We start from the raw sequence: 24,338 nt of genomic DNA on the forward strand, positions 1-24,338 counted from the left end.
CTGTCTGGGCTCCCTCCCCTTGCTTTTATATCTGCTACTCTTGTTTCTCCACTCTTCTTATTGGTCAAGAACTGATCCCACCATAGGTTGGGTGATTTGATGGATACTAGGTTTGTTCTAAGTTGTAATGGGTATGACTCTGTCCCTGTTCTTCTGAAACTGTATATCCCTGTACATTTTATTTGGAAAGCTTATTCTTTAAGGTATTTTATTGCAGGGCAGTAGCTGTCTCATTATTGGCACCCTTTATAAGTGAATGAAAAAACTAAATACTGGAGTCACATCCAACATTTTTTATTTAACAGGTTCTATAACCATGGCTGCATAGAACTATTTCTGAAAAATACAGTCATCAGTTCTAGTGCCCAAATGATTATTATGAAATACTTTGTAATCTCTCAACAATAATGAGTGCTATCTGAAACCAAGGTCAGTTCTCTGAACATCTTTTTCACTATTCTATGAATGCAAACAATTCTTGAATTGTAATCACCTTTAAACAATGAAAAAGGTTTTAAAATTATATTAATTTACAAAACACATCGCTTAAAGCCAAAGTAAACTACTTGAAAATTACTCTAGCATATACTTGAAATATACTTAATAACTAAAGGCAAAGACACTTCTTAGAAATATTGTAGACCAGATGCATTATGAAAAATGTTTATCTAATCAAAAAATAGCAATGCACTATCTACCAGATCAAACCCTTTGTCTAGTGTACTGGCTCAGAATTCTGCCTTTGAGGGATAGCTTTGTTTCTTTTGTAGAGACAGACTACAACAGCATACAGATTAATGAAATCCAATACCTTCTTGTTGGAATAGTCAGTCATCTAAGTATCACATATTGAACATATAGCAAAACCTTTCTGGTGTACTATCATTTACTCAGATAAAATAATTTAGTATATTTAACAAATACATACACAACGTTACATACAAAATATGACAAGTGAAAACAATGCAGACTCTTTGTAAATTTCATATTTAGTTAAAATAATGAACTCTTCCAGGAGTACTAAATAGGTCCCAAGGTAAAATAAAAAAAAAAAATGCATTTTTCTTAAACAGCAACCTGAAGTCCCAAGCCTATTGCAATTTCTATTAATTTTTCCTTTGTATTCAATGTCATTGCTTGATCAAGTTCAGAGGGAGCAGCAGAGTTTTCAAATGACTGTGGTGTAGTTTGAAGGTCAAAATACACTGGCTCCATTATGGAGGTGTCCGATTCTACCATAACCTTTTCTGCAGCAGTCTGTGACCATCTCTGACATCTTGTGGTATGTAGTTCCACTGATGAATTACTACTTTTGCAAGAGGCATAGCTGTCTTTTCCAGTACGGTTTTGAACTACCGAAGACTTCTTTGGTGCCATCTTGTTCTCAAGACCCTGATCTAAACCCGTGACAGCATTATAAACTGCTACATTCAGCCTCAAGTACCCATCATCATCTTCTTTGTATCTAAGAGAGTAAAATTAAAGTAATGAAAATAAAAATGACTGTAGCTTTATATACATTCATACAAATACAAAATTAAAAATGCATACTAAATCCAAACAGCTAGCATTTAAAACCCAAATCATAAATTGCAATGTATGAAATGGTAGTTAAAGGAAACAAAATTTATGCAAAGAAACAAACATAATGGCACTAACTACTTTGTGCGACTCTAAACATGAACCTGCATAGAAGAGATATCTATTCATAATATATTTTATTAGAAGAGCTCCTCATTCTCTAAACTGAGCATTAGATGGTAATCAACCAAATATCTGTATCCCCTATACAAGGCTGTCCCACCCCCCCAGGAAAAAAGATTTCATTTTTTGCTTTGGGTAAGAATTGATAACATACCTGAAGCGAGAATGACAGCTGAGTTTGTGCACCTTGCGAAGATGCAGAGTCAATGTGTAACACCAGGAATAACATTTCTGACAGATGTGACATTTATATTTTAGATTGCCGTTATTCTGAGGAAAAGATGATGTGGAAATCAGTAATTGAGGTTGATGATAAATACAAAGTAAAATTAAAGAAAAATTAATATTAACTATGTTATACTCCTGTAATACTTACATTATTTTCTAAGTACACATTTTTGACAGATAACCTCCACTGAATATTGCAATTCTCTGATCTAAAAATATACTGCAGATAGCTCAGTCTTGATAGCAGGGTCTATGGCTTCCCCTCAAACAACTGCAGCTTAAACAAACATCAGCTGGATAGTACTGGATTGCAATACATCAGCCATTATAACCAGGGCCAGCTTTAGTGAAAATGGTGCCCTGGGCGAATTTGTATTTTGGCACCCCCTTCCCTCATCACCCCTGGCTCCTACAGGCTCCCTGGGCTCCCCCCGGCCATTACCTATACTTCATATAGAATGTCCACAGGAAAGTCCATTCAGCGGAGATGGGTGTCCCCCATGGTCCACTGTGAGTTAAGTGTCCCTTGATGAGCCACTTACTTTGACTAGTCCCTTCAAGATGTGCTGCTAACTACCTTGTGGGCGTTACCCAGGAGCAAACATTTGAAATACAGGTATAGAGCCAACACTGATAACTTCAAGTACAAAAATGATACATGCATACAGAGAGCATAAACATATTTAGCAAATCGTAACCTTTTTATAGACATCTTACATGCCACATTTTGTACAAGATTTGTTGCAAATATATAACAGTGGTTGCAACAATGATCTGCATGGTCATGTTTTAATCAGATAATGTCACAATGAGTAACTGCTGCAACTAGCAAATTCCTAGGCCACTGTCAGCAGAAGCACAGGTGGCATGGTATATGGTGCATTGCCACACTTACTTCTGTGCTGCTGCAGTGGCTTGTGGCGCCTGGCCTGCGGCTCAAGGCAGGCTTCGCACTGTCACATGGAGGCTGCAACTTGCTAGAGCCCACAGCTCTCCTGCAGCCCCTAGCCACTGCTGGCTCACCACAAGCATTTTGACAGGAAGTACCAAGCAGTAATACAAGTGTGTGTGAGCACATGACAGAGCGTGTGTTTGTGTGTGTGAGAGAGAGAGACAGAGTGCCAGTGTGTGTGTGTGACTGTATTGGGGGACTGTGTGACAGTGTGTGTGTTGGGGAGTGTGAGACTGTGTGTGTGACAACCTGTGTCGGGGGACTGTGAGAGGCAGAGCGTATGTGGGTGTGAGAGAGACAGCGTGTGTGTGACTGTGTGTTTGGGGGATTGTGAGAGACAGAATGTATGTGGGGCTGAGAGCCTTTGTTTAGGGTGACCAGATAGCAAATGTGAAAAATCAGGACAGGGGTGAGGGGTAACAGGAGCCTATATAAGAAAGAGACCCAAAAATCAGGACTGTCCCTATAAAATCAGGACATCTGGTCACCCTACCTGTGTGTGCTAGGGAGTCAGAGACCCTGTCACTTTAAGTCCCCACTCCTCCCAGCTCAGCCCAGCTTCCCCATCCTCCACCCCCCCCCATGGAAGTTTCACTCCTTCTGGCCCCGGCCTGGCCGGCCCCCTCAGAGACCGAACAGTGCAGGGCCACAGGCAGGGAGGGACTTGGCTCCGCTCCGGGCAGCGAGCGGTTGGCCGCGCTGCTCTGGGCTCCCGGGGGCCGGGGCAGAGCCGGGGCCCTCAGTTAGCTGGCTAAGGAGAGAGTGTGGGAGGGGGCGGGAGGGGTGGGGAGAAGCCTGCTGGCCCAGCGTGGGGGAGGGGCCAGAGAGGAGTCCAGCCACAGCCAGCCAGGGGAAGCCTGAGCTCCTTGTGGCAACCCCCTGGGTACAGCACCCTGGGCATGGGCCCCCCATTTACCTGACCCCTGATTATAACTCAGACAAGTTTAAAAACCACATAATAAATATGTACCAGTTCTAGTTCTGTTTGTGTGCTGCACTAGTTCTAGGGACAGAGTGCAGTAAATTGACACAGAAGTATATTCCTCAAATATTTTGCTTCTCAGGCTAGGAATGGCTTGTTGATTGACAGGAAAGAAAAACATGATATTGGCTCAGTTTTCAAGACTGGGAACATGCAACTGTGTAGGGTTAATTTATGCACCCAAATAGCCTAGATGCAAGCACAAGTCAGGTATTTTGTTATACACATGCATTTTGAAAATCAGCCCCTATTGTCTATTAAAAGATACTTCCGTCTATTTATTTAATACCCACCATATGTGCTCTCTTGTAATGCTGTCTCAAGATCTGTGAAGTCCGTGAAGTAAAAACACATCCTTCTACATCACAGCTGTAGGCATTTGAATCATTGTGTGTTTCAACATGTTTATGGAGATCATAAGCATTCTTAAAACTGAGGAGCATATAGGTGAAAAATTACTCTTACTGTTCAAATAACAGCAATAATAGCAGAGAGGGTGTGGTCTAGTACAGTGGTTCTCAACTTTTTTGGGCTCAGGACCCCTTTTAAAATGTTTATGGCCTGTTGCAACCCAGTAAATACTCTGAGGGTGGAGGCCCTGGGATGGTTTTGGTTGGATCCTGCCTCCCCACATGGGGGAGGAGAGGGTTGGGTCCTGCCCGGCACTCACCTCACAGTGGCAGCTCCTGTGCTGTGGGGCTTGCTGGGCTTGGCTCAGCTCCAGGCTTTGCAACCTCAGGGATTGCAGCATTACTCAAGTTTGGCCCTGCCCCTCTGATTGGACCAGATTTGTCTGAGTGGAGTTGTGATCTGGCTCATGGGGTTGCAGTGCCACTCACTCAAATTTGGTCTACCCAGACTCCTGACATGGTAGCTGGGCCAAATCTGAGTGGTGCTGGGACCCCAAAAATTGCAGTGCCTGGAGCAGGGAGGCGAGCCCAGCCAGCCTCATGGGACAGGAGCTGCAGTGCAACCCTTGGAAACAGTCTAGGTACCCAGTGTTGGGTTCCAACCCACAAGTTGAGAAACTCTGATCTAGTGGTTGAAGCACAGGAGTGGGTTTCACAAATTCTTGAGTTCATTTATATGAAGCAAATTCCTGGTTCTGACAACGATGAGCAATGGGGACCTTGTACAAATCACCTATCCTCGCTACGTCCATTTCATAATCTGTGAAAGGGGAATATACTTCTAACATTCTCATTATTATGGTTTGGGGGTAATCTCTGATTCTACTTTCTTCCTAGGCATCCAGGCTATGTCCAAATCTTGCCACTTTTCCCACAATAACTTTTCAATGATCCATCCACGCCTCTCTGTTCTCTAAAACTCTTGTCCATGCACTGATCAAATGTCATAAGAGCAATTTCCTCCGCTCTAGTCCCTCAAATATTCATATTACTCCCTCCAGTCTATCTAAAACATGCACATGAAAGTGTTATCCATTTATCTGACCTCTCCTGGAATCCATCCCTGCATCAGGTTTAAACTTCTTATCCTCCCTTTCAAGGCCCTATTTAAATCGGCCCCTGCCTATGTATGTAAGTGTCCTATATCATTACATCTAGCTTCATCAGTAATGCCGCAGTCAGTGTTCCCTTTGACCAAACTGGAAAAAGTAAAGAAAGTTGTGAGAGCCACCAGGAAGTTAAGAGAATCAAGTGAGAGTGGAAAAATAGAGGTAACTGAGAGGAAATAGGTAAAATGATCCAGCAGCAGGACGACAATTCAGAAGAGGAGCATCTGACTCTCACAGAAATATCCAGTAACCCTTGCAGCTGATCAATTGAGGGGGGAAATAGTTGCTAAATATGACCTACATTGATCATTGATGGCCTTCTTACAGTATGCATAGTCTTACTTGGAGGACATCTTTTGGCACTAGAAATCAAGTATCAATCCTACTTCCAACTTTATGTGTTCCAACAGACTAATGCATCCCTTTATCTATATATTTTTTAAGCAAAGGGTTGCTATTTTAAGGGTTGAACGTTTTTCTTACCTTTGTTACCTCTTACATTCATTGAACACTGAATTATTTCCAAACTTCTGTTGATTAGCTAAGAGTTCCAAATCTTCTTACCTACTTTCACAGAGATCACAGTGGAAAGGGCGTTCATCACAGTGTCGGAATCTGATGTGCACTTTCAGAGAGGAGACACTTGTACATACCATATCACAAAATGGACATGTAACATGGGTAACTGGAGAAATAATAATACTTTTATTTCTATGTCACTCCTTTGCCAAGACACTCAGTCTGCAGTGCAATATTATAAAAACATTTAGAAAAACCCATTCACACTAAAATGAACAACTAACACTAATTTGGGTATACAATGCATAAGGAAAAAAAAAAGGGGGAAAGAAAGAGAACAGAGGGGTAATAAATATGGGCCAAACAGTGGGCATTCCAATAAACATGCATGTGAAAAAGCATTTTGAGGTATTTTCAAAATGTCGATGGAGAGAGAGACAAATTTCAGAGGGGAAGGGGGAACTTGTTTCACTCTCTAGGGACTAGTAAAACAAAGGCTTAATTGCCTACTTGCTTATGGCACAATGGTGGGAATTCGTAAAAGGTGGATGTTGTGAGTGCATGCAACAGGAAATTCTGAATTTAGGCAGGATCTACACTTTGGTGAAGAGTTTAAAGAAGTGTGTCATTTTATAATCTGATGCTTTATGGGCAGCCAATATAAAATATGTATGGTTGGCACAATGTGCTCATGCTAATTGCTTGTCTGGATGGGGAAAGTGACCAGAATAGCAACTGAAAAATAAGCTATTCCTCATTAGCTACTGCTAGGTAGATCCACATATGGACACACTTATCCCGGAGCACGAGCGCCCTTTTCTTATTGAGCTTAATCCACTTGGAAAGTTAATTAAACTAAATTACAGATAGTCACTTTTATTCCAGAATAGCTTTAGCACTTTAAGTTTATACTCTCTTACTCTAGAATAACCTCCCCATGAAGAAAAACCCTAAGAGGGAATTGTAATATTCAAACTTTGTAGTCAAGTGAGGACACAGTGCAGAAAGTCCTAAACAAGTGGGCATGCGAAGAGGAGAAAGCCATCTCATATCGACTGTATCTGATAGTAAGACTTCTGTTTCCCCACAATTGTATCATAATTGCCTTGAGTCTGTATACTGCTTCTCTCAACTGATATATGAAAAGATATCTTAATATTATCATCTATCTATGGTTGTGTTACAGTTTAGAAGAAAAATTATTTAAAGCTCTGACTCACCATGTCCTCTCATATGGTCTCGTAGTAACCTCTCATTGGCAAAGCGTTTGTCACAATTCTGACAAACAAATACTTGTTCTGAAATTTAATGGGAACTGATCAGTGATGCAATTGATATTTATTGATCTATTTTTAAAAACACATAGATTAGGGTTGTCAATTTGATCACTGAACTGTCACAGCGGTGGGACAATTTCAGTATTATTTTGTATTCCAGATGTTTTTCAGAAAAAAATCTGGTTTAGGGTAATTGCAGAATTTTAATTAGCAATATATTAATTTTACTCCTAACAAGACAACAATCTGTTAACAAATATTAACAGTTTGAAACCTGCCAAGTTTTGGAGCTTTATGGTTTCAGTACTTATATAGACCCCATCTCCGTAACATCCATAGTACCTGAGCATTTTCCAAGTATTTAAAAAAACAAAAATCTTTCTCCCCCTTCCTGGCCTGTAGGAAAAATATCCTGCTTAGTTTATAGTTTGCTGAAGAGTGGTGGGGGTGGGGTGGAGTGGTAGGAGAATGTGCTGCAGAGAAGAACATGTTGAGTAAAAATCTAAGCTCAAGAGAGAGTGTTGCATTTAGCTCTGAAAGAGCTTAGTTCCATGATCATTCAGATCACTTTCAGAAGTGAATTCCATAATTTAAGTCCAACTCCTGTAAGAGCTCTGTCTCTGGCATTAAACAGCTTCTCCTACTGGTCATCAGTTTCACTGTTCCAGTGGAATGCAGTTACCCTGAGAAGCCATGGGCATGGAGTCAGAAGCAATCTCTATTTTTACAATGGAATGCCACAACTGTCAGGTGGACAGCCACTATATTTAAATATGCATCTGAGTATTCTCTTTCCCCCATTACCCCAATTCATCCTTTATATGAAGCAATCATTGCAAAGCTAAAAGTACTTCCATGCTTCAGGAAGATAATTTCCTTCCTAAAGTCAATTTTGCATTTAATTGACACTTCTGAAAAATAGTAATAGGTGTTATATATGTACTGTTATAAACCAGCCCCCCAAAAGTAAACCCCTAAATAAATGTAAACAGAAATAGAGCAAATCCACTTACGATCCTCTGAAACCTGTCGCTTGGCATGATCAAAAAACTTGGTATTATTGGAGAACATCGCTCCACAAGAGGGACAGGCCACCACTCTTTCTTGAGTGTGGGTTCTTAAGTGATCCCATAGCTTGTGCTTTCCTTTAAATGTTCCTGAACAATCTAAAAACACATCTTATATAAGATTACAGAACAGTTGCACATGAGCACTTTATTTTCTCTTGAGTAAAAACAGGAAAGATTGTATTATATATAGTCCGCCAATAAGTTTTTAGAGGAGCACAACTAAAATGTTTTTAGGAAAAGTTAGAACATTACTACTGCAAACACTACAAAGAGTTCAGTTCTGCAAATGCTACATAGAGCCTCTTAAAAAGCCTACTAAAAATCAATGGACTGATTCCCAGTGACTTCAGTGGGCATTGGCTTAGGCCAGTGTTGCCCAAACTTTTCCTGTCTGCGTCCCCCGCTCCATTACTCCTCAGCCAAGGTTTCCTCAGCAGAGGAGCTTGAGCCGATGGTAGAGATGGGGGCAGAGCTGGCCTGGAGGGGGGGCAGAGGGAGAACGAGGGCAGAGTTGGGCTGGAGGCAGAGTGGAGCTGTGGTTGGAGCTGGAGTGGGGGCAGAACGGAGCTGGGGCTGGGGCTGGAGCTAGGCTGGGGGCAGAACGGGCTGGATGGCACTCCCTCCATGCCCCCTGTTGGAGCTGGCCTGGGCCCCTCCATGCATGCCCTTAAACATTTCTCCATGCCCCCTCATTGGGGCATGCCCCACAGTTTGGGGACTACTGGTTTAGGCAAAATTCCCATTGAAGTTATGTGCAGAACGCCCATTAAATTACTGTTTTTTAATTCTTACAAAGTGTGAAAAAGTTTTAGGGCAGCAACATTGTTACTCTAAGCTCAAAAACATGCCTTCCGTGTAGGACCCCAAGCCTGTGGGTGCTGAAAGTTTTCAATTCCCACTGAAGTCAAATGGGAATTGAGGGTGCTCAGAACCTTGAAGGATTGGACTCTGGCATACTAGGCTTTTAATGAAGTGATTTGGCATTGCTAGTGCAATCCATTTAAATTAATCAGGAGCTTACAATGTAGGTAAAGTACTTTAATTATTTAAGATTGCTGGAAAAAGGCTGTATGAAGATATCTAACATATTCCTGTGCTTCATGAAACACCCAGTAAATTTTATAGTGGCAGTGAAATTATTAGGGCATTATTCCATATTTTTTAAATTAAATATAGAATGTGAGCTACCTTTCCAGTGACAACAACAAATAGCTTTCTTGTTATTTGAAATGTTTTCTTTCTCAGTAGAGTATGCATGCATGGCAACATGCCAGTAAAACCATTCTGGGTTGTTGTAGGTAACCTGAGGACAAAATGGAACCATGAAGATGATGGATAGTATTGGCAGGAAATCAAATGACAAAAACAAAACATATTGAGAGAAGTGATTTCTAGAGAATTTACACAGAGTAAATCATGCCTCATCTATTGAAGAAATTTTGAATAGGGCTGTTAATTAATTGCAGTTAACTCATGAGATTAACTCAAAAAAATAATTGCAATTAAAAAAATTAATCATGATTAATTGCACTTTAAAACAGAATACCAACTGAATTTTATTATTTTTGGACATTTTTCTACATTTTCAAATATACTGATTTCAGTTACAACACACAATACAAAGTGTACAGTGCTCACTTTATATTATTTTTATTACAGATATTTGGACTGGATTGACAACTTTTGGCACACAGTCATCAGGGAAATCCGCTGGCAAGCCAGGACAGTTTGTTTACCTGCAGCATCCGCAGGTTCAGCCCACCACAGCTCTCACTGGCTGTGGGTCATTTTTCCAAGCCAATGAGGGCTGTGGGAAGCAGCAGCCAGCACATCCCTCAGCCCATGCTGCTTCCCGCAGCCCCCATTGGCCTGGGACAATGAACCGTGACCAGTGGGCATTGCGATCGGCCAAATCTGCGGACGCTGCAGGTAAATAAACCGTCCCGACCTGCCAGTGGATTTCCCTGATGGGCCGTGTGCCAAAGGTTGCTGATCTCTGCTGTAGTAGCTTAAAGATAAAGTCAGTCTATTTTAGTCCAGTGGCTCCTGACTTTTCTTTTGTTGGAAGCCCCCTCTTCTGATGGGTTAGCAAATAAGAGCCCTCACCATCCCATCGCACCATGTCCTGGTATAGTTGTCACTGACTCTCCATATTTCTTTACCTATTCTCATTTTTTAAAATTGTTTTTGTCTCTCTCCTTTTTCCCTAGATTCTTTCTTTTTCCTTGTTTTTTTTTTTTGCTTCCCCCTGCACTCTCCCGCTCACCAGAAACCTACTAGTGCAGGTTGCTCAGAGTGGGCAGAGGTGGCACATCATCTCAGTAACTTTAGATTTCAATGTTGCTGCAGTAGAGAAGAGTGAGTGAGTCAATGTGCAGTTTGATACATTAGGAGCCACCACAGAAGCTAGGAGGCAAAATGGGTGATTTTCAAGGAGGACTTTATCCATTGCTATGGGAGTGGAAATGGTTAGCAGCTTTCCCTGTCCCCTCTCTCTCCTCTTTTGTTTTGCATCTTACCCCACCTTTCTGGACTAGTCTAGCCTGCCTACCAGGTTGGGAAACACTGTTTTAATTAATACAATTCATAACAGCAGTTTAAGCTTGAAAGAACATGTATAGAAATATTTAGCAAAGTGCTACGTATAGAAAGAAATAAAATTAAAGGGCATATTTCATCTTAAGTGAAGAAAACCATACAAAAAACCCCAATCACCCCTAAAAACTGAATTATATGCTAACTGAAAATGAAGTTACTACCCCATCAGAACAACTCCCATAAATGTTAAGTTTTTTTTAAATACATGTTCCACAAAAGAGAGAGAGTTTCCTGACATGCACAACCAGGGCGGCTCTTGATTCCTGGCCTGAAAAAATATGAGATCTCTGAGTTTTATTGGTATTTCTTAAAATTAAAGGCCTAGCAACATGCAAGATCATTTCTAGTAAGTACATACACAAGGACTTTTTTTTTTTAACTTTTATATTTTAAAAAGAACAATCACGGTGGGAAAAGTAACCTCCATTAGTTATGGGGCTCAATGGAACCTGCAGGTCAAGCTATACAGCCAATTATCTTATGATATAGTAATTAATTATGTGTGTTTTGGTTTTTAACTTGAAAGAGAAATGAATGTTTGTGAAAGGTTCTGTATTTCATACACTGAGCCCAGATCCACAAAGGGACTTAGGCGCCCAGAAAACCACAAGAACAACACTGTGATCCACAAACCCTGAGTTAAGCACCTAAGGCTTCCTATACAATGAATGGGGAGAGACAGGTGCCTAAGGCCACCCACAAAACTCAGCACACTAGGCGCAGAACTGCTTAAGTTAGTCAGTGGAAGATGCCAATGAGAGGGGATATAAGCCTCACCCTTGTCATGGAGATAAGCGTCTAATTTCATGCTGCAGGGAGGTATCTATTTCTGCTTATGATCCACAACTGGGAGAAGATAAGAATTCCTTTGCCTAAGTCACACGTGGGGCCTGATTTGGTAGACGTGCTCTGAAGCCACCAACTCTGCACAGAAACATGGTGGGTGGGCGGGTGGGAACCCCAGTTCAAGTCTTGCCTCTGCCCAGTGAAAAGGTATTTGAACAAAGAGTCTACCACTTCTCAGGTGCATGTTCTAATCACTAGACTATTCTCATGTGGATCTCCCTCATTCTTTCCTTTTGAATCTGTTCCACTTTAAATAACTGAATATTAATTTGGCCAGAGAGAGTGAGAATCATTACAGTTCAGCGGGGACTTAAACTGCTGGTCTCCAGTACTCTGGGTGAGTGTCCTAACCACTGGGATAAAGATAAAGGTTCTTTCATTACCTGCCAACCCCCCATTATTGGTGTGGTGTTAGGTGGCCTATGAAACACACTTACTGGATTGAGCACCACATGCAATTTAGTCAGAGGGACGCCTATCTTCCTGAGTCATGACTCACATGGAGGCTTAGATGGCAGATAGGCATCCACACTATAAAGGCCCTCTAGCACATGGATCAGAACACTGGCCTTATAAACCAGGGTTTGTGATTTCAATTGTCATTAAGGACTTGTACCAATAAGTTTCAGACTAGATGGTCACAATGATCTCTTCTGGTCTTAGAATAAATGAACACCTACAATGAGGCAGCAATGTGCTTGCCTAGGGGCAGAAACATAGGTGCCTACGTAACTTTTACTGCAAAAATTTAGATGCTGAGTGACTTTAGATACCTACAGAGTTAGGCAGCAACCAAGCAAGGGTTTTGTGAATCACAGTGACACCTAAAAATGCTATATAGGCATCTAAATCTGGGGGTCAGGCACCTCAGTACCTTTGTAGATCCAGGCCCTGGTGACTAAAATCCTCTATTTATACAGGTAGAGGTTGTGACAGATTAAAACTAATCTGTTAATAATTCTTATTTGGTTTAGATATGCATTAACATGAAGAGAGAAATCTAAGAATTATATGAGCACTGTCTCTTTAAATTCAGAGCCAAAGGAACAAATGCGCTTTCTTCTAGGTTAACATCTCAGAAGAGACACAGAGCAGGATCCAGTCACCCTTTAGGCAGACTAAGATCAAAGAGCTTGTGAATACTACATTTTGACAGAAGAAATTGGGAAATACCTCCAGTGATAGATAGGGGGAATGTTAATAGAAACATGGGACAATAGCCATTATACAGAAAATGGAAACTATTCCACTCCCTCAAGATAGTACATTTGTTCAAACATTACACTGACTTAAATTCAGCAATGAGCTCCATGTCGGCAGACCTCTGTGCCTCGGCAGAGCAACAGTGAAGTCAATGGGAGTACATTTCATGGACTTCACTGAAGAATCAGGATCATTGTTTGTATCCACAACCAGAATTGGCACATCTTTAACAAGAAACAACTAAAAGCTGATGGGGGGGACATACCTGAGACTCCTGAAACCATGTGACTTTGAAAGGCCAGAAGAGTAGGGGGCGGGAAGGGGAGAGAGAGCTCTTCCAGAAATGTAAGCATCTGCTTATTTTTAATTCTGAAGTCAACCTATCTAGATGAGATTTGCAGAGTGAGTTTCATAGCGTTTCTGTGTTCTGCATGCCAAGTCTTTTGTTTTAATCTGATTCTCTCTATATTCTTCATTGACTTATTTATTAAACTATTTGACCCAAAGATTGCTGTTTGTAAATTTCATGAAAACCAACCTGGACAGGGGTAACAACCTTTAAAAAGAGGTAATAGTGAAGGAAGGTTCTCTGAAGCCTACCTTGCTCTGTGTTCTCAACCTAAAGGGCATGTCTAAGGAGTCCTCTTCCAGAGGGAGCATCAGTTGCAGGGCTTCAACCCAACGGATGCAAAGATAATGCCCACTGACAAGAACTGAGTTCAGGGAGCCAAAGATGACAGACAACATGCTTCCCCACGCTGCCCTACTAATATGGTTCCACTCCTAGCAGAGCCCATTCAGTTATTACCAACTATGCAAACACTGGCAAAGAGGATAATAATTGGTGTAAAATGTAATCACTCTCTTGATACAGAAAGACAAAGTGAGGAGGTGATATCTTTTATTGGACTAACTTCTGCTGGTGAAAGAGACAAGCTTTCAAGCTTACAGAGAGCTCTCTTCAACAGCCAACATGGGTACAACACTGCAAACAACTCTTGATACAGACATTGTCCACTAGGAATTGGATGAAGACCACTAATTAATTTTACATATTCTACCAGAGAGCTGTCAAAACCTGACATTTTTCAATTGCTCCCAGGCTATGTCACATTTTAACTAGTGACCTAAAGATGAAAGACTCTAACACATCCTCTGAGCCATCTAGTTCCAGAATCATTAAAAGGCTGCAAATATCTGAGAAAATATCAGATATTCTTCTCTAATTTTTGTTCCAGAAAATGGTCAAAGTAAATACAGCGGGTCTCTTAACTAAGTTGATGGCATATTCATTGGCTTAGAATATTTCTGCTTACTTTGCAATTTTGTATGATATATTTCTAACACACAGAAAAAGAAGTGCAGTGGGGAAAAAATCATTTTAGTTCTAACAAAAGGAAGAATACTTGGATTTAAAGTAAATCGGTTGCAGCTCCTAAAATAAATGGTGTTTATATACAGTATATACTTTGGCAAACACTATCACAATAATTACCATTTCTACTTATGAAGATTGAATGGAACACCACTCAATAATAAATAATAAAACAATTCAGTAGTGAAACCTCTTTCTTCCAGGTGCTGGAGCTGGGGAAGGTTAAGGTAGAGTTAGGAAACAAGAAAGGAAACAACATTCATTTCACTTACATCACAATTCTCCCACTGGCAAACATACATCTCTGAAATCCTTGGTATCTGATTCCGGTTATGGCTGTTCTGAGAACATGCTGGCCAATCCTGGTGGGATGCCCTTAACTGAGAGCCTAAGAATTTCAGCTTGGTGTGATAACTATGAAAATGTACATGGGTTACCAGCTCCCTGCGACCTGTAGCCAAAAATTCACAATTTCTCCACCAACAATGGTACTGCTCTAAACACAAAAAAAAAGAAATAATGTTTCATGGAATGTCGTATTAAGTTAGGAACTGTGTGAGACAATCTTCAAGAAGGTACCAGAAGACATCTATTACTTACATTTTAGGTGATGATCTTCTGAACCATGGGTAAAACTAGTAGAATGATGGATAACGGCTACGTTCAGATAATTAAGTATCTAAAGATTTTAAGCCTCAGCAATGAACAAGATTTTTCACTTTCTCAAAACTCAGATAATTCTAGTGGAATTTTCCCCAGAAAGAGAGCACTGGGCTTAGAATGTCTGAGTGAGGACTATTGAATGGTTCTACAGTGTTATTGATTACTATTAAAAAGACAAGTTGGGCGAAGTAATATCCTTGTCTCTGTAACATCCTGGGAACAACATGGCTACAAGAACACTGCATATAAAACTTATCACACATTACCACAATATAAATGATAATAGTAAGCACTTGAGGCCTGATTCTTAGGCACTGGACTTTTAGCAAATGACAATCCTTGCTCCAAAAATCTTGATTATGTTTTCAAATTTTACAATCAATTTGCACTCCAGCCTGTATAACAGCCAACCAAACTTTTAATTATTCAATAATCTTTCCTGAACCCACCTGAGTACTTAGTTATATAGTACAAACTGGATGATCCAAATGTAATAGGCACAATGAATAAGTATGGAAACACAAAGGAAATCCCATAGAAAGAAGAGGATATATCTATTTCAGATAAAAGAGTTTCTGGTAATTTTGGTTTGGATATTTGAGTGTTGCACAATATTTGATTTTTGACAGTGCAAATCTTGAATTCAAAAGGACACTGTTAAGAATATCTGATACGGAAACTGATTGTTTGGCATTTTTAGTTTGCAGGCTTTCACACTGTCATCACTTTGTTCTGCCTACTTGTTTCAATCCGGTGAGTGGGCAGAGGCTCTAAATTTGAAAGGGACTCCATGTGGGTGCAAGGATCTGCCCACATTGATTCAACTGCAGGATAGGGCCCACATAATAAGGCAACAAAACAAAAGTTAACACAGGAATTACTTGAGTCTCCCATGCCCAGTACTCCAGTAGGTTATACGCAGCTGTAACATCATAGAATTATTCATTCTGGAGCACCAAAGCAACCCAGGACAAGCCCAGTGGTTTCAGAGGACCAATACAGAATGTTGTAAAAATTAGCTTTTTACTTATGTATGAGATAAAATACTGTCACTCTGGATAGAAGAGGCATTGAGTGCATATTGTTGTTGGTTTAATTTTACTTTCCATTTACTGTACCTTTAATTAAACTCAGTCTAGTATTTACACCAGCAATTAAATATGTGAAAATAGTGTTAAGAATAAAGGTCAGGATTCATAAGAGCTACAATAGCAATATTTAAAATATCTACTACACCAATGGTTCCCAAACTTGTTCCACCGCTTGTGCAGGAAAAGCCCCTGGCAGAGTGGGCTGGTTTGTTTACCTACCGCGTCCGCAGGTTCGGCCGATCGCAGCTCCCATTGGCTGTGGTTCACTGCTCCAGGCCAATGGGAGCTGCTGGAAGCAGCGGCCAGTACATCTCTCGGCCTGCGCCGCTTCCAGCAGCTCCCATTGGCCTGGAGCAACAAACCACAGCCACTGGGAGCCGCGATCGGCCGAACCTGCGGATGCAGCAGGTACACAAACTGGACCAGCCTGGCCCGTCAGGGGCTTTCTCTGCACAAGTGGCGGAACAAGTTTGGGAACAATGTACTACACTATTTCTATTACAGTCTACAAAGACTGCTTATAATTTTCTGTGGGATACAACTTCTGAGTTTTTCATGTAAGTAATTGTAATACCATTAGAAGAAAGATGCAAGATACATAATAGGAGCAAGTAAATAGTTTGTTTATTCACAAAAAACACACAAAAAAGGGCAAGTTTCCTATAAGTTGATTTCTCCAACCTCCACCTTAAAGTCAGAAATCTTAAGTAACACATAAGTTCCAGAAATCCAAAAATTCTTTGAGACTACCAATTTAAAAAAAAACACACCACTGTTTAGCCCTAATTCAAGAAATTGAGTTTCAACTTCTGATTCATGACTTCAGCTACATTAGTATTATTTCTATTTTAGTACTATATCTTTAGAAAAAGAGAAAAACAGCAAAATCAGATGCAAATAAAAAAACAAAAATAGGCCCCATTTCCTGCAAGTGACTCTGGTGTGTAGTCACCAGCACACACATAAGAGTCCTATTGACTTCATTCTACCAACAAAGTGCCAGTGCAAAATCAGGGCCACAAAGTACAAAAATCTTCAAAACTGCAATATTATTTGTATGGTGAATGAGACAGATGTATTACCTGTTTTTTCCAGAGGATGTTGTCGATACTCTTTCAAGTGTTCTGCAACATGATCACAAAATTCCTCCATACATTTTCCTACAAAAAGGCATTCTTCCCATTCACACAGTAATATCAGTTCAGAGTTCTTGAATTTGTTTCCAGGGGCCATTACTTAAAAGTACAGAGTAGTTTCATCTGTTATTAGATTTACAGAAATTTCTCTTATGAAAACAACCATCACATAATTTACCCCCAAATTATGATATGTACCTTTTTATAACTGGGTGGATAGTATCTTTCAGACTCTATGGCCTAATCTCACATGTACACAGGCCTTGTCTACACAAAAAGTTGTACCTCTTTAACAATAGTGATATAGTTGAAGTGGTACACACACAGTGCAGGCACCTTACTGATATAAATCTGTTTACACTAGTATAGCTTATTCCCATATAGGAAGGGGACTAAGCTATACTGATATAAGCACGTGTATAGCGGCATAAACATACTAGGGATTTGTACTGGTATAACTATATATTGGTAAAAAAACCTCACCCCTAATCAACAGAATACCAATACAAAATCTGTGTGAAGACTAGGCCTTAGGCAGACGTGTGAGGAAATGGGCCCTAAATCAGTTTCTCTATTTCAACATCATGAAATTAAAGAAGTACTCAGTGCATTTGCTGACAGTATTTCTGTACTTTGACTAGAGAAAGTGCCAGCAAAAGGAACAGACGCTAACTAACCACTGTTTTCCAAAATCACTGACATAGCTGAAAATGTTATACTGTGAAAGGTGCCTCTAACAAACTGTAACAGTGTCATTTCAGCAGTTACACCTGATTGTACTGTTCACTGACTCCCTGACCTGTAGCGCAGAACGCAGGGATGGTCCTACGTGTGTCCTGACTGCCCCCCCCTTGCACTCTGCCCATGGAGTCTTTCATTTTCAAACATTGAATTAATAAAATTACCCAAATTTGGAATAATTAACAAAAAAATCCCAAATGATTGTTATTCTTTGTTTTAATTGAGCCCTTGCTGCACCCAAAGGTGCCAGCCAGCACACTGCCAGGGGGGCGGAGCAGAACTTCCCCTGGGAACAAGAGCCACTTGCGGCAAGGCGGGGCAGAGCAAGCCCTACTCTCTGGAAAGGCCCGCGGGACCGGGGCCGGTATTTCAGAAGCGCTGTGCCAGTCTAGCCGCCCCTGGCTGCAACGGTCCCGCCACGGGAACGGCTCGATGCATTTGAATTACAACGATCCAAATATGTCACTTTGCTGTCGCTGCTCCCACCCCCGCCCAGGAACTCACAGAGGGAGGGGGGTGTTGGCATTCAGAGGCGCCTCCCCCACCATTAGCCCCACGGACACGGGGGAGGGGAGCGTGGGGCAGACACAGCACGCGCTGGCCGAGCCACGCGCGAGGACGGACACCTCAGCGGCTGGAAAGCACCTAACAACGGCCGGAGCCCGCGCGCCGCAGCCGCTCTAGCAGCGCGATCGACGCTCCCGCCGGCGCGCCCCCAGAACTCGCGTGCCTAGCGAGGCGGGAAGCGGCGCCTCGTCATAGCAGCCCGGGGGGCGGGGCCGAGACTCCCTCCGAGTGACCGGGTCCGCTGCGATGCCGCCCCTTCGCCTCAGCGGGTGAGGGGGAAGGCTACGCGCAGCCGCCGCCAACGGATGGACTCGGCGCTCCCCCACCCTGACTGAACGCCGCATCCTCGATCACCCACCCCTGACCCTCTGGGATCAGCTAGGGGCGGGGCTAGGAGCCGCCTGGAGTCGGCGCCGCCCCCTTCCACGCGCCAGAGGGAGGCGGGGACATGGAGGAGGCTAGCCCCGCCCTTTTATAAAATTAACAAGCTGGGGGCAGGGTCCCCTCTGTTGCCCTCCTCACGTGCCAGCGACTTGTTCCCCCCATTTCCCTGAGTCCGGCTGCGTGACCAAGACCCCAGACCCCTTGTCTTCTTCCCCACACAGGGTCCAGATTTCCGTACTGTAGACAGGGTCACAGCTGCCACCTGTGTGGCCTCACTTCATAGACTGCTTGGATTTGCATAGGGTAAGATTTGTAAATTGTATGTGGAACTTGTAAATTATCAGCTGTGACATTGTGTGTGACACAGAAAAGGCATCCTGTAACTTGTGTTAAATATAATCATGCCTCTTTGAGCCTACCAGCAATGGCAGCGCTCATCTAGAAAGGGTGGATGCAGCGTTCCTGTGGTAACTGGGTGATTGTAAGAATCCGGTTTTCCAACAGGAACAGCAGTGTCCTGGACTCAAGGGGTAAAAGTACCTTAAAGGACTTGCCAGTACTCCAGAGTCCTGCAGAGGGGGAGGGGGCTCAACTGGAAGAGGTGTGGCCTCTATCAGAAGAAGTGGGGCCTTTAAATCCCAGGGCTTTTAAATCAGGATTTAAAGGGCTCAGGGATTCAGCTGAAGCTAGGAGTCGGGCCCTTTAAATCACCCCTGGAGCTACCAGCTGCAGAGGGGGCTGGGAGCCCTTGGGGTTTGGGCAAGGGTGAAAGTAATTTACATTTCTTACCTATATAGTCCAATCGCAACCCACCCACCTCTCCCATGTACTTCATGAATCCCTCCCACTGCATGACATAGATAGAGAAAATAAAGCTAGTATTACTACTACCAGGACTGTCTGTAATAAAACTTTACTATTGGAATAAGCCTGAAAAAGTAAAAAAATCACTGTCACATTTTTCTCTGTGTCCTCCCTCCTCCTCCAGCCAGGCTGCGGACACTAGGCTCTGTGCTTTCTCCCTGCCTGGCACTAAGCAGCAGCTGCAGGGGCTTCCCTCTAGCTTGCAGCAGGGAGACTGGTTGAGGGAGGAAGAAGCCTGCCTCCTGCATAAGAACAGTTTAAATTTGGCTGTTTCTTGTGTGGTTCAGTAACATTTCAAAGAGGATCTGCAAGCAGTTTAGACATCACAACTATGATCCTCTCTGGGGAGGGAATGGGATAGATTTGAACTTGGAAATGGATCCTGATTTTGATTGTGTTTTTTGTGTATAGGAGATCCCCTCATCCCGGGGGCAGAAAAGAACTGCCCCTGCCATGGTCACACACACCCTCCCCATCAACAACAACTGGGAGTGAAATTAACAAGGATGCCAGAAACACGTCTTCTAACCCTGGGGGCTGAACTGCACAGGGAACAGCTGAGTTTAAACTGTTCTTATGCAGGCAGCAGCAGCAGCCATCTCAGCCAGTGTCCCTACTGCAAGCTAGAGCCTAGAAGAGAACCTCTGCAGGGGGGAGGAATGCAGACCCTTGTCTGCAGCCTGGCAGAGGAGGGGGAAGGAGGAGACAAGAAACCAATATGACAGTGAGTTTTCCCCTTCCAGCTGCTTTTATTAGTTCTGGATTTAAGCGGTGCAGCCAAATGCTTGTATTTGTTGTGTATATTAGTATTGGAGACAAGATCCCCTCATCCCGAGGACAGACAAGGACTGCCCCTGTCATGGTCAAACACACCCTCCCCACTCCCCCCAGCTACTGTGAGTGAAATTAACAAGGATGCTAGAAACCACTCCTAACCCTGAGGGCTGAACCACTCAGGAAACAGCTGAGTTTAAACTATTCTTATGCAGGGGGCAGGCTTCTCCCTCCCTCAGGCAGTCTCCTTTTCTACCGGTCCTCCATACCTGCCTGTACCCACTTACTTTCACCTCTGCCTGGGCTGCTTGGTTTAGGCCGAGGTCAGCTGTGATGCCCCGTCTAGAAAGCCATTGCTGTGCTAAGTAACATTAATATTTAATTTTACTTACGTGTAGACTTGTTGAAGTCAGTGTGGGACTACTCAAGATCTTAAAAGCAGCAGAGAATCCTGTGGCACCTTATAGACTAACAGATGTTTTAGATCATGAGCTTTCGTGGGTGAATACCCACTTCGTCAGATGAATGTAGTGAAAATTTCCAGGGGCAGGTATATATATGCTAGCAAGCAAGCTAGAGATAATGAGGTTAGTTCAATCAAGGAGGATGAGGCCCTGTTCTAGCAGCTGAGGTGTCTGATTGAACTAACCTCGTTATCTCTAGCTTGCTTGCTAACATATATATACCTGCCCATTTATATATATATATATACACACCACGCACACACACACACACACAACCTGCCCCTGAATTTTCCATTACATTCATCTGACGAAGTGGGTATTCACCCACGAAAGCTCATGATCCAAAATGTCTGTTAGTCTATAAGGTGCCACAGGATTCTCTGCTGCTTTTACAGATTCAGACTAACACAGCTACCCCTCTGATACTTAAGATCTTAAAAGTTACTCATGTGGTTAAGTGTCTATAGGAATGGGGTTTTATAGGATGATTCATGCTTAGTTAAACATGTAAATCTTTGCACGATTGGGGCTTTAGATTATAAATACTTTGGGCAGGCACTATGTCTTACTATGTAACTGTATAATTCCATTACAATAAGGCCCTTGTCCTGACTGGGGTCTGTAGCTGGTGCTATCACAATACATACACATAATAAATGTGAGATGTTGTTGATGTCATACCATTTTCATGGTAGCCTACTGAGCAATTGCTGTCTGTGACTTTTATTTTTCCATTATATCTTTGTTTTGCCTGTTTTCAATAGAATTTTTTTCTAAGCCAGAGTATTGCGTGGAACAAAGGAAAAAAAGAGATCTGGTAGGTGAGGTAATATGCAGATGGACACCCTGATCGTTGGAGCCCTGGATGCCTGGGACCCCTGCAACAAGCATGTCCTGCGGACCTGCGGGATTGGTCAACGCTAAACATGCCTTGTCTGAGACCATGAGGCGCCATACACCATCCGATGGTCCAGGGACTCTACACTGGCCGCCGACAGTACCAGGAGGCATGAGCCGAAGCAACATCGTGCATCAACTACAAGAAAGGGACAGAGAGACTTTTTCCGTTGGACCATATGAACTGGAACCGTAAACTCACTGAACGTTAAATCTCACCAAATGAGGGTCAATCCATCCATCTCATCGTAACCACTCGTTATACTCCACACCTGAATATAGCCATTATATGAACAACATACCCTCATATCTCAATGTCTGTACTTTGACCCATTAACCTTTTACCCCCAATAGAGGATATTGCAGTTTATGTATTCCTTATACCACCCTATCTTAAACCGAACTTCGCACCCATTGATAATTTGTACATTATTCCCTGATAACCAGAAACTTCTACACTTAAACTCTGTACCGTTCACTTTTTTTAAAACATTATATTAATACACTTTTAAAATCTTTTATTGGACCAACTTCTGTTGGTAGAAGTACAAGCTTTCAAGCTACACAGAGCTTTTCTTCAGAGCTGGGGAAGGAAATTACAGTGTCTGAGCTAAATACAGTTTGGAATAGATTGTAAAGTATAAGGGGTAATGCATGTTGTAGGCCATTACTAGAAATGGCAATTAAGGGTTAGATTGTTATGCATACTGAGTTTGAAGTGGGCAATTAAGGGTAGCAGGCAGGGTAGTGTGTTAAAGATTGTTGTAATGAGCCATAAAACCAATGTCCCTGTCCCTGTTAAGTTTTTGTTATCTAGCAGGGTTTAATTTAAATTCCCAGGCTCCCCTTTTGAAGGTGTTGTGAGGAGGTTTCCTTTGAGGGTGTGATCACATGCTTTACTTCACACCTGGTCCCACTGAGTTTCAATGAGATTACTCAAATTGTAATGTACTATTCACATAACTACGAAGTTGATAATCTAGCCTGTATCTAATAGCTATTTCTATTTTGAGTCCAGTAGGTTAACAAATCAAATATTGCTGGGATTAGTTTTAGTTGACAAAATAGGTTTGCTTTTTTTAGACTGGTAAATGCAAAACAGAGAGTTAATTTACTTTTGAGAGGAAAGTGTATAGACTTGCTATTGTAATATTTTTTGTACAAGGCATGTCTTGTAAATTATCATTTGAAAACTCATAATTTGCTGGTCAGTATCTTCCTGGTAAAATATGTGTGGCAACAACATTGTAAAGTTATAAAATTCCCTTGATCATGTTATTAACGTGTTCCCAGGGGCGGCTCTAGGAATTTTGCCGCCCCAAGCATGGCAGGCAGGTTGCCTTCCGCGGCGTGCCTGTGGACGGTCTGCTGGTCCCGTGGTTTCAGCGGACCTTCTGCAAGCGTGCCTGCGGGAGGTCCTCCGAAGCCATGGGACCAGCGGACCCTCCACCGGCACACCTGCGGGAGGTCCGCCGAAACCACAGACCAGTGGACCCTCCGCAGGCAAACCACGGAGGCAGCCTTTCTGCTGCCCTCACGGCACCGGCAGAGCGCCCCCCGCAGCTTGCCGCCCCAAGCATGCACTTGGCGTGCTGAGGCCTGGAGCCAGCCCTGCGTGTTCCAAACTGAGATTAGCAGACGGGTCTGTTCTAAACAAAGAAATATGTGCTCTGCTTAATTTGCATTTATGCAGTGATCAGAGTCGTTGAGCAGGAAGGAAAACAAAGGTGAGAAAAAGCCAGCAGGGAACATCCTTCCACATGGACTGTGTCTCCTAGTTCCCAGTAGGAAATGTTTTTCATGAGAGGGACAGAAACTATAAAAAGGAGAGACAAACATCACAAGTCTTCCACTTCCCTCTCTCCCCGCCTATTGCATTCACTAGCCCAAAGCGACAAAGGAAGCATTTGTTGGACTCTGGGAGAGGGGTCCTGACCTATATGGCTTGTTCAGTAAGACTTCTGAAAGCATGTAGACTTGTTGAATATGATATAGTTTGTCCAATTAGGTATTAGTAAACATTTTATCTTCATTTTTCTTGTAATAATTTCTGACTTTTCTGCCTCATTACTTGTACTCATTTAAAATCCCTCTCTTTGTGCATAACCTGATATATTAGCTACAATGTGCCCAGCCATTTGATGGTGTTGTCATCAGCCAGGTGGAGAGCTGGTAGCCCGCCATCAAAATAAGTCAGTCGGCACTCATCAAGGATATGCTGTCATAAACAGATAGCTAAGGGTTAATGTTTCTTTTACCTGTAAAGGGTTAACAAAGGGAACCAAACACCTGACCAGAGGACCAATCAGGAAACCGGATTTTTTTGCAAAGCTCAGGGAGGGAATTTTTGGGTGTGTGTCCCTTTTCTGTGGTCTCTGTTGCTCTCCTCCGGCTCTGAAAGTGATCTTTCTATCTCCAGGCTTCTAATCTTCGTTTCCACAGTTGTAAGTACAGGTATACAGAAATATAGTTTTTGTATTGTTT

General features: G+C 42.4%; 1 protein-coding gene and 1 long non-coding RNA gene across 4 annotated transcripts; one reads left to right on the forward strand and one right to left on the reverse strand.

Annotated features, from left to right (window-relative positions):
* Window positions 1-278: 278 nt before the first annotated feature.
* Window positions 279-18,625, reverse strand: LOC116821860 (histone H4 transcription factor-like). 3 transcript variants are annotated; one of them, XM_032775322.2, is made up of 10 exons: window positions 18,555-18,625; window positions 17,110-17,286; window positions 14,546-14,769; window positions 9,440-9,554; window positions 8,195-8,347; window positions 7,125-7,202; window positions 5,950-6,070; window positions 4,160-4,298; window positions 1,859-1,974; window positions 279-1,465 (listed from the first exon to the last, which is right to left on the reverse strand). In XM_032775322.2, the coding sequence occupies exons 2-10, from the start codon at window positions 17,258-17,260 to the stop codon at window positions 1,066-1,068; spliced, it is 1,497 nt and encodes a 498-aa protein (XP_032631213.1). In that variant the 5' UTR covers window positions 17,261-17,286; window positions 18,555-18,625; the 3' UTR covers window positions 279-1,065. The 3 variants fall into 3 exon arrangements, with proteins under 3 accessions (XP_032631213.1, XP_032631214.1, XP_032631212.1); XM_032775323.2 differs by having other exon boundaries at window positions 17,110-17,262; window positions 18,550-18,625; XM_032775321.2 differs by having other exon boundaries at window positions 18,550-18,625.
* Window positions 18,626-19,068: 443 nt separating this feature from the next.
* On the forward strand, window positions 19,069-22,373 carry LOC142046289 (uncharacterized). Its single transcript, XR_012655157.1, has 2 exons — window positions 19,069-19,158; window positions 21,722-22,373. It is a non-coding gene; the product is annotated as an uncharacterized LOC142046289 (long non-coding RNA).
* The last annotated feature ends 1,965 nt before the right edge of the window (window positions 22,374-24,338 follow it).

The sequence above is a fragment of the Chelonoidis abingdonii genome, chromosome 1 (genome assembly GCF_003597395.2).
Source record: "Chelonoidis abingdonii isolate Lonesome George chromosome 1, CheloAbing_2.0, whole genome shotgun sequence".
Lineage (NCBI taxonomy): Eukaryota > Metazoa > Chordata > Testudines > Testudinidae > Chelonoidis > Chelonoidis abingdonii.

Bases quoted from the DNA above. Each gene is read 5' to 3' on its own strand.
- LOC116821860 (XM_032775322.2), bottom strand. From the start codon at position 17,260: ATGGCCCCTGGAAACAAATTCAAGAACTCTGAACTGATATTACTGTGT. The intron at 7,203-8,194 runs GTAAGTGGATTT...ATTAAATTTCAG, and splicing joins GCGACAGGTTTCAGAGGATC to AACAAGTATTTGTTTGTCAG. The intron at 6,071-7,124 runs GTGAGTCAGAGC...TTATTTCTCCAG, and splicing joins AGACCATATGAGAGGACATG to TTACCCATGTTACATGTCCA.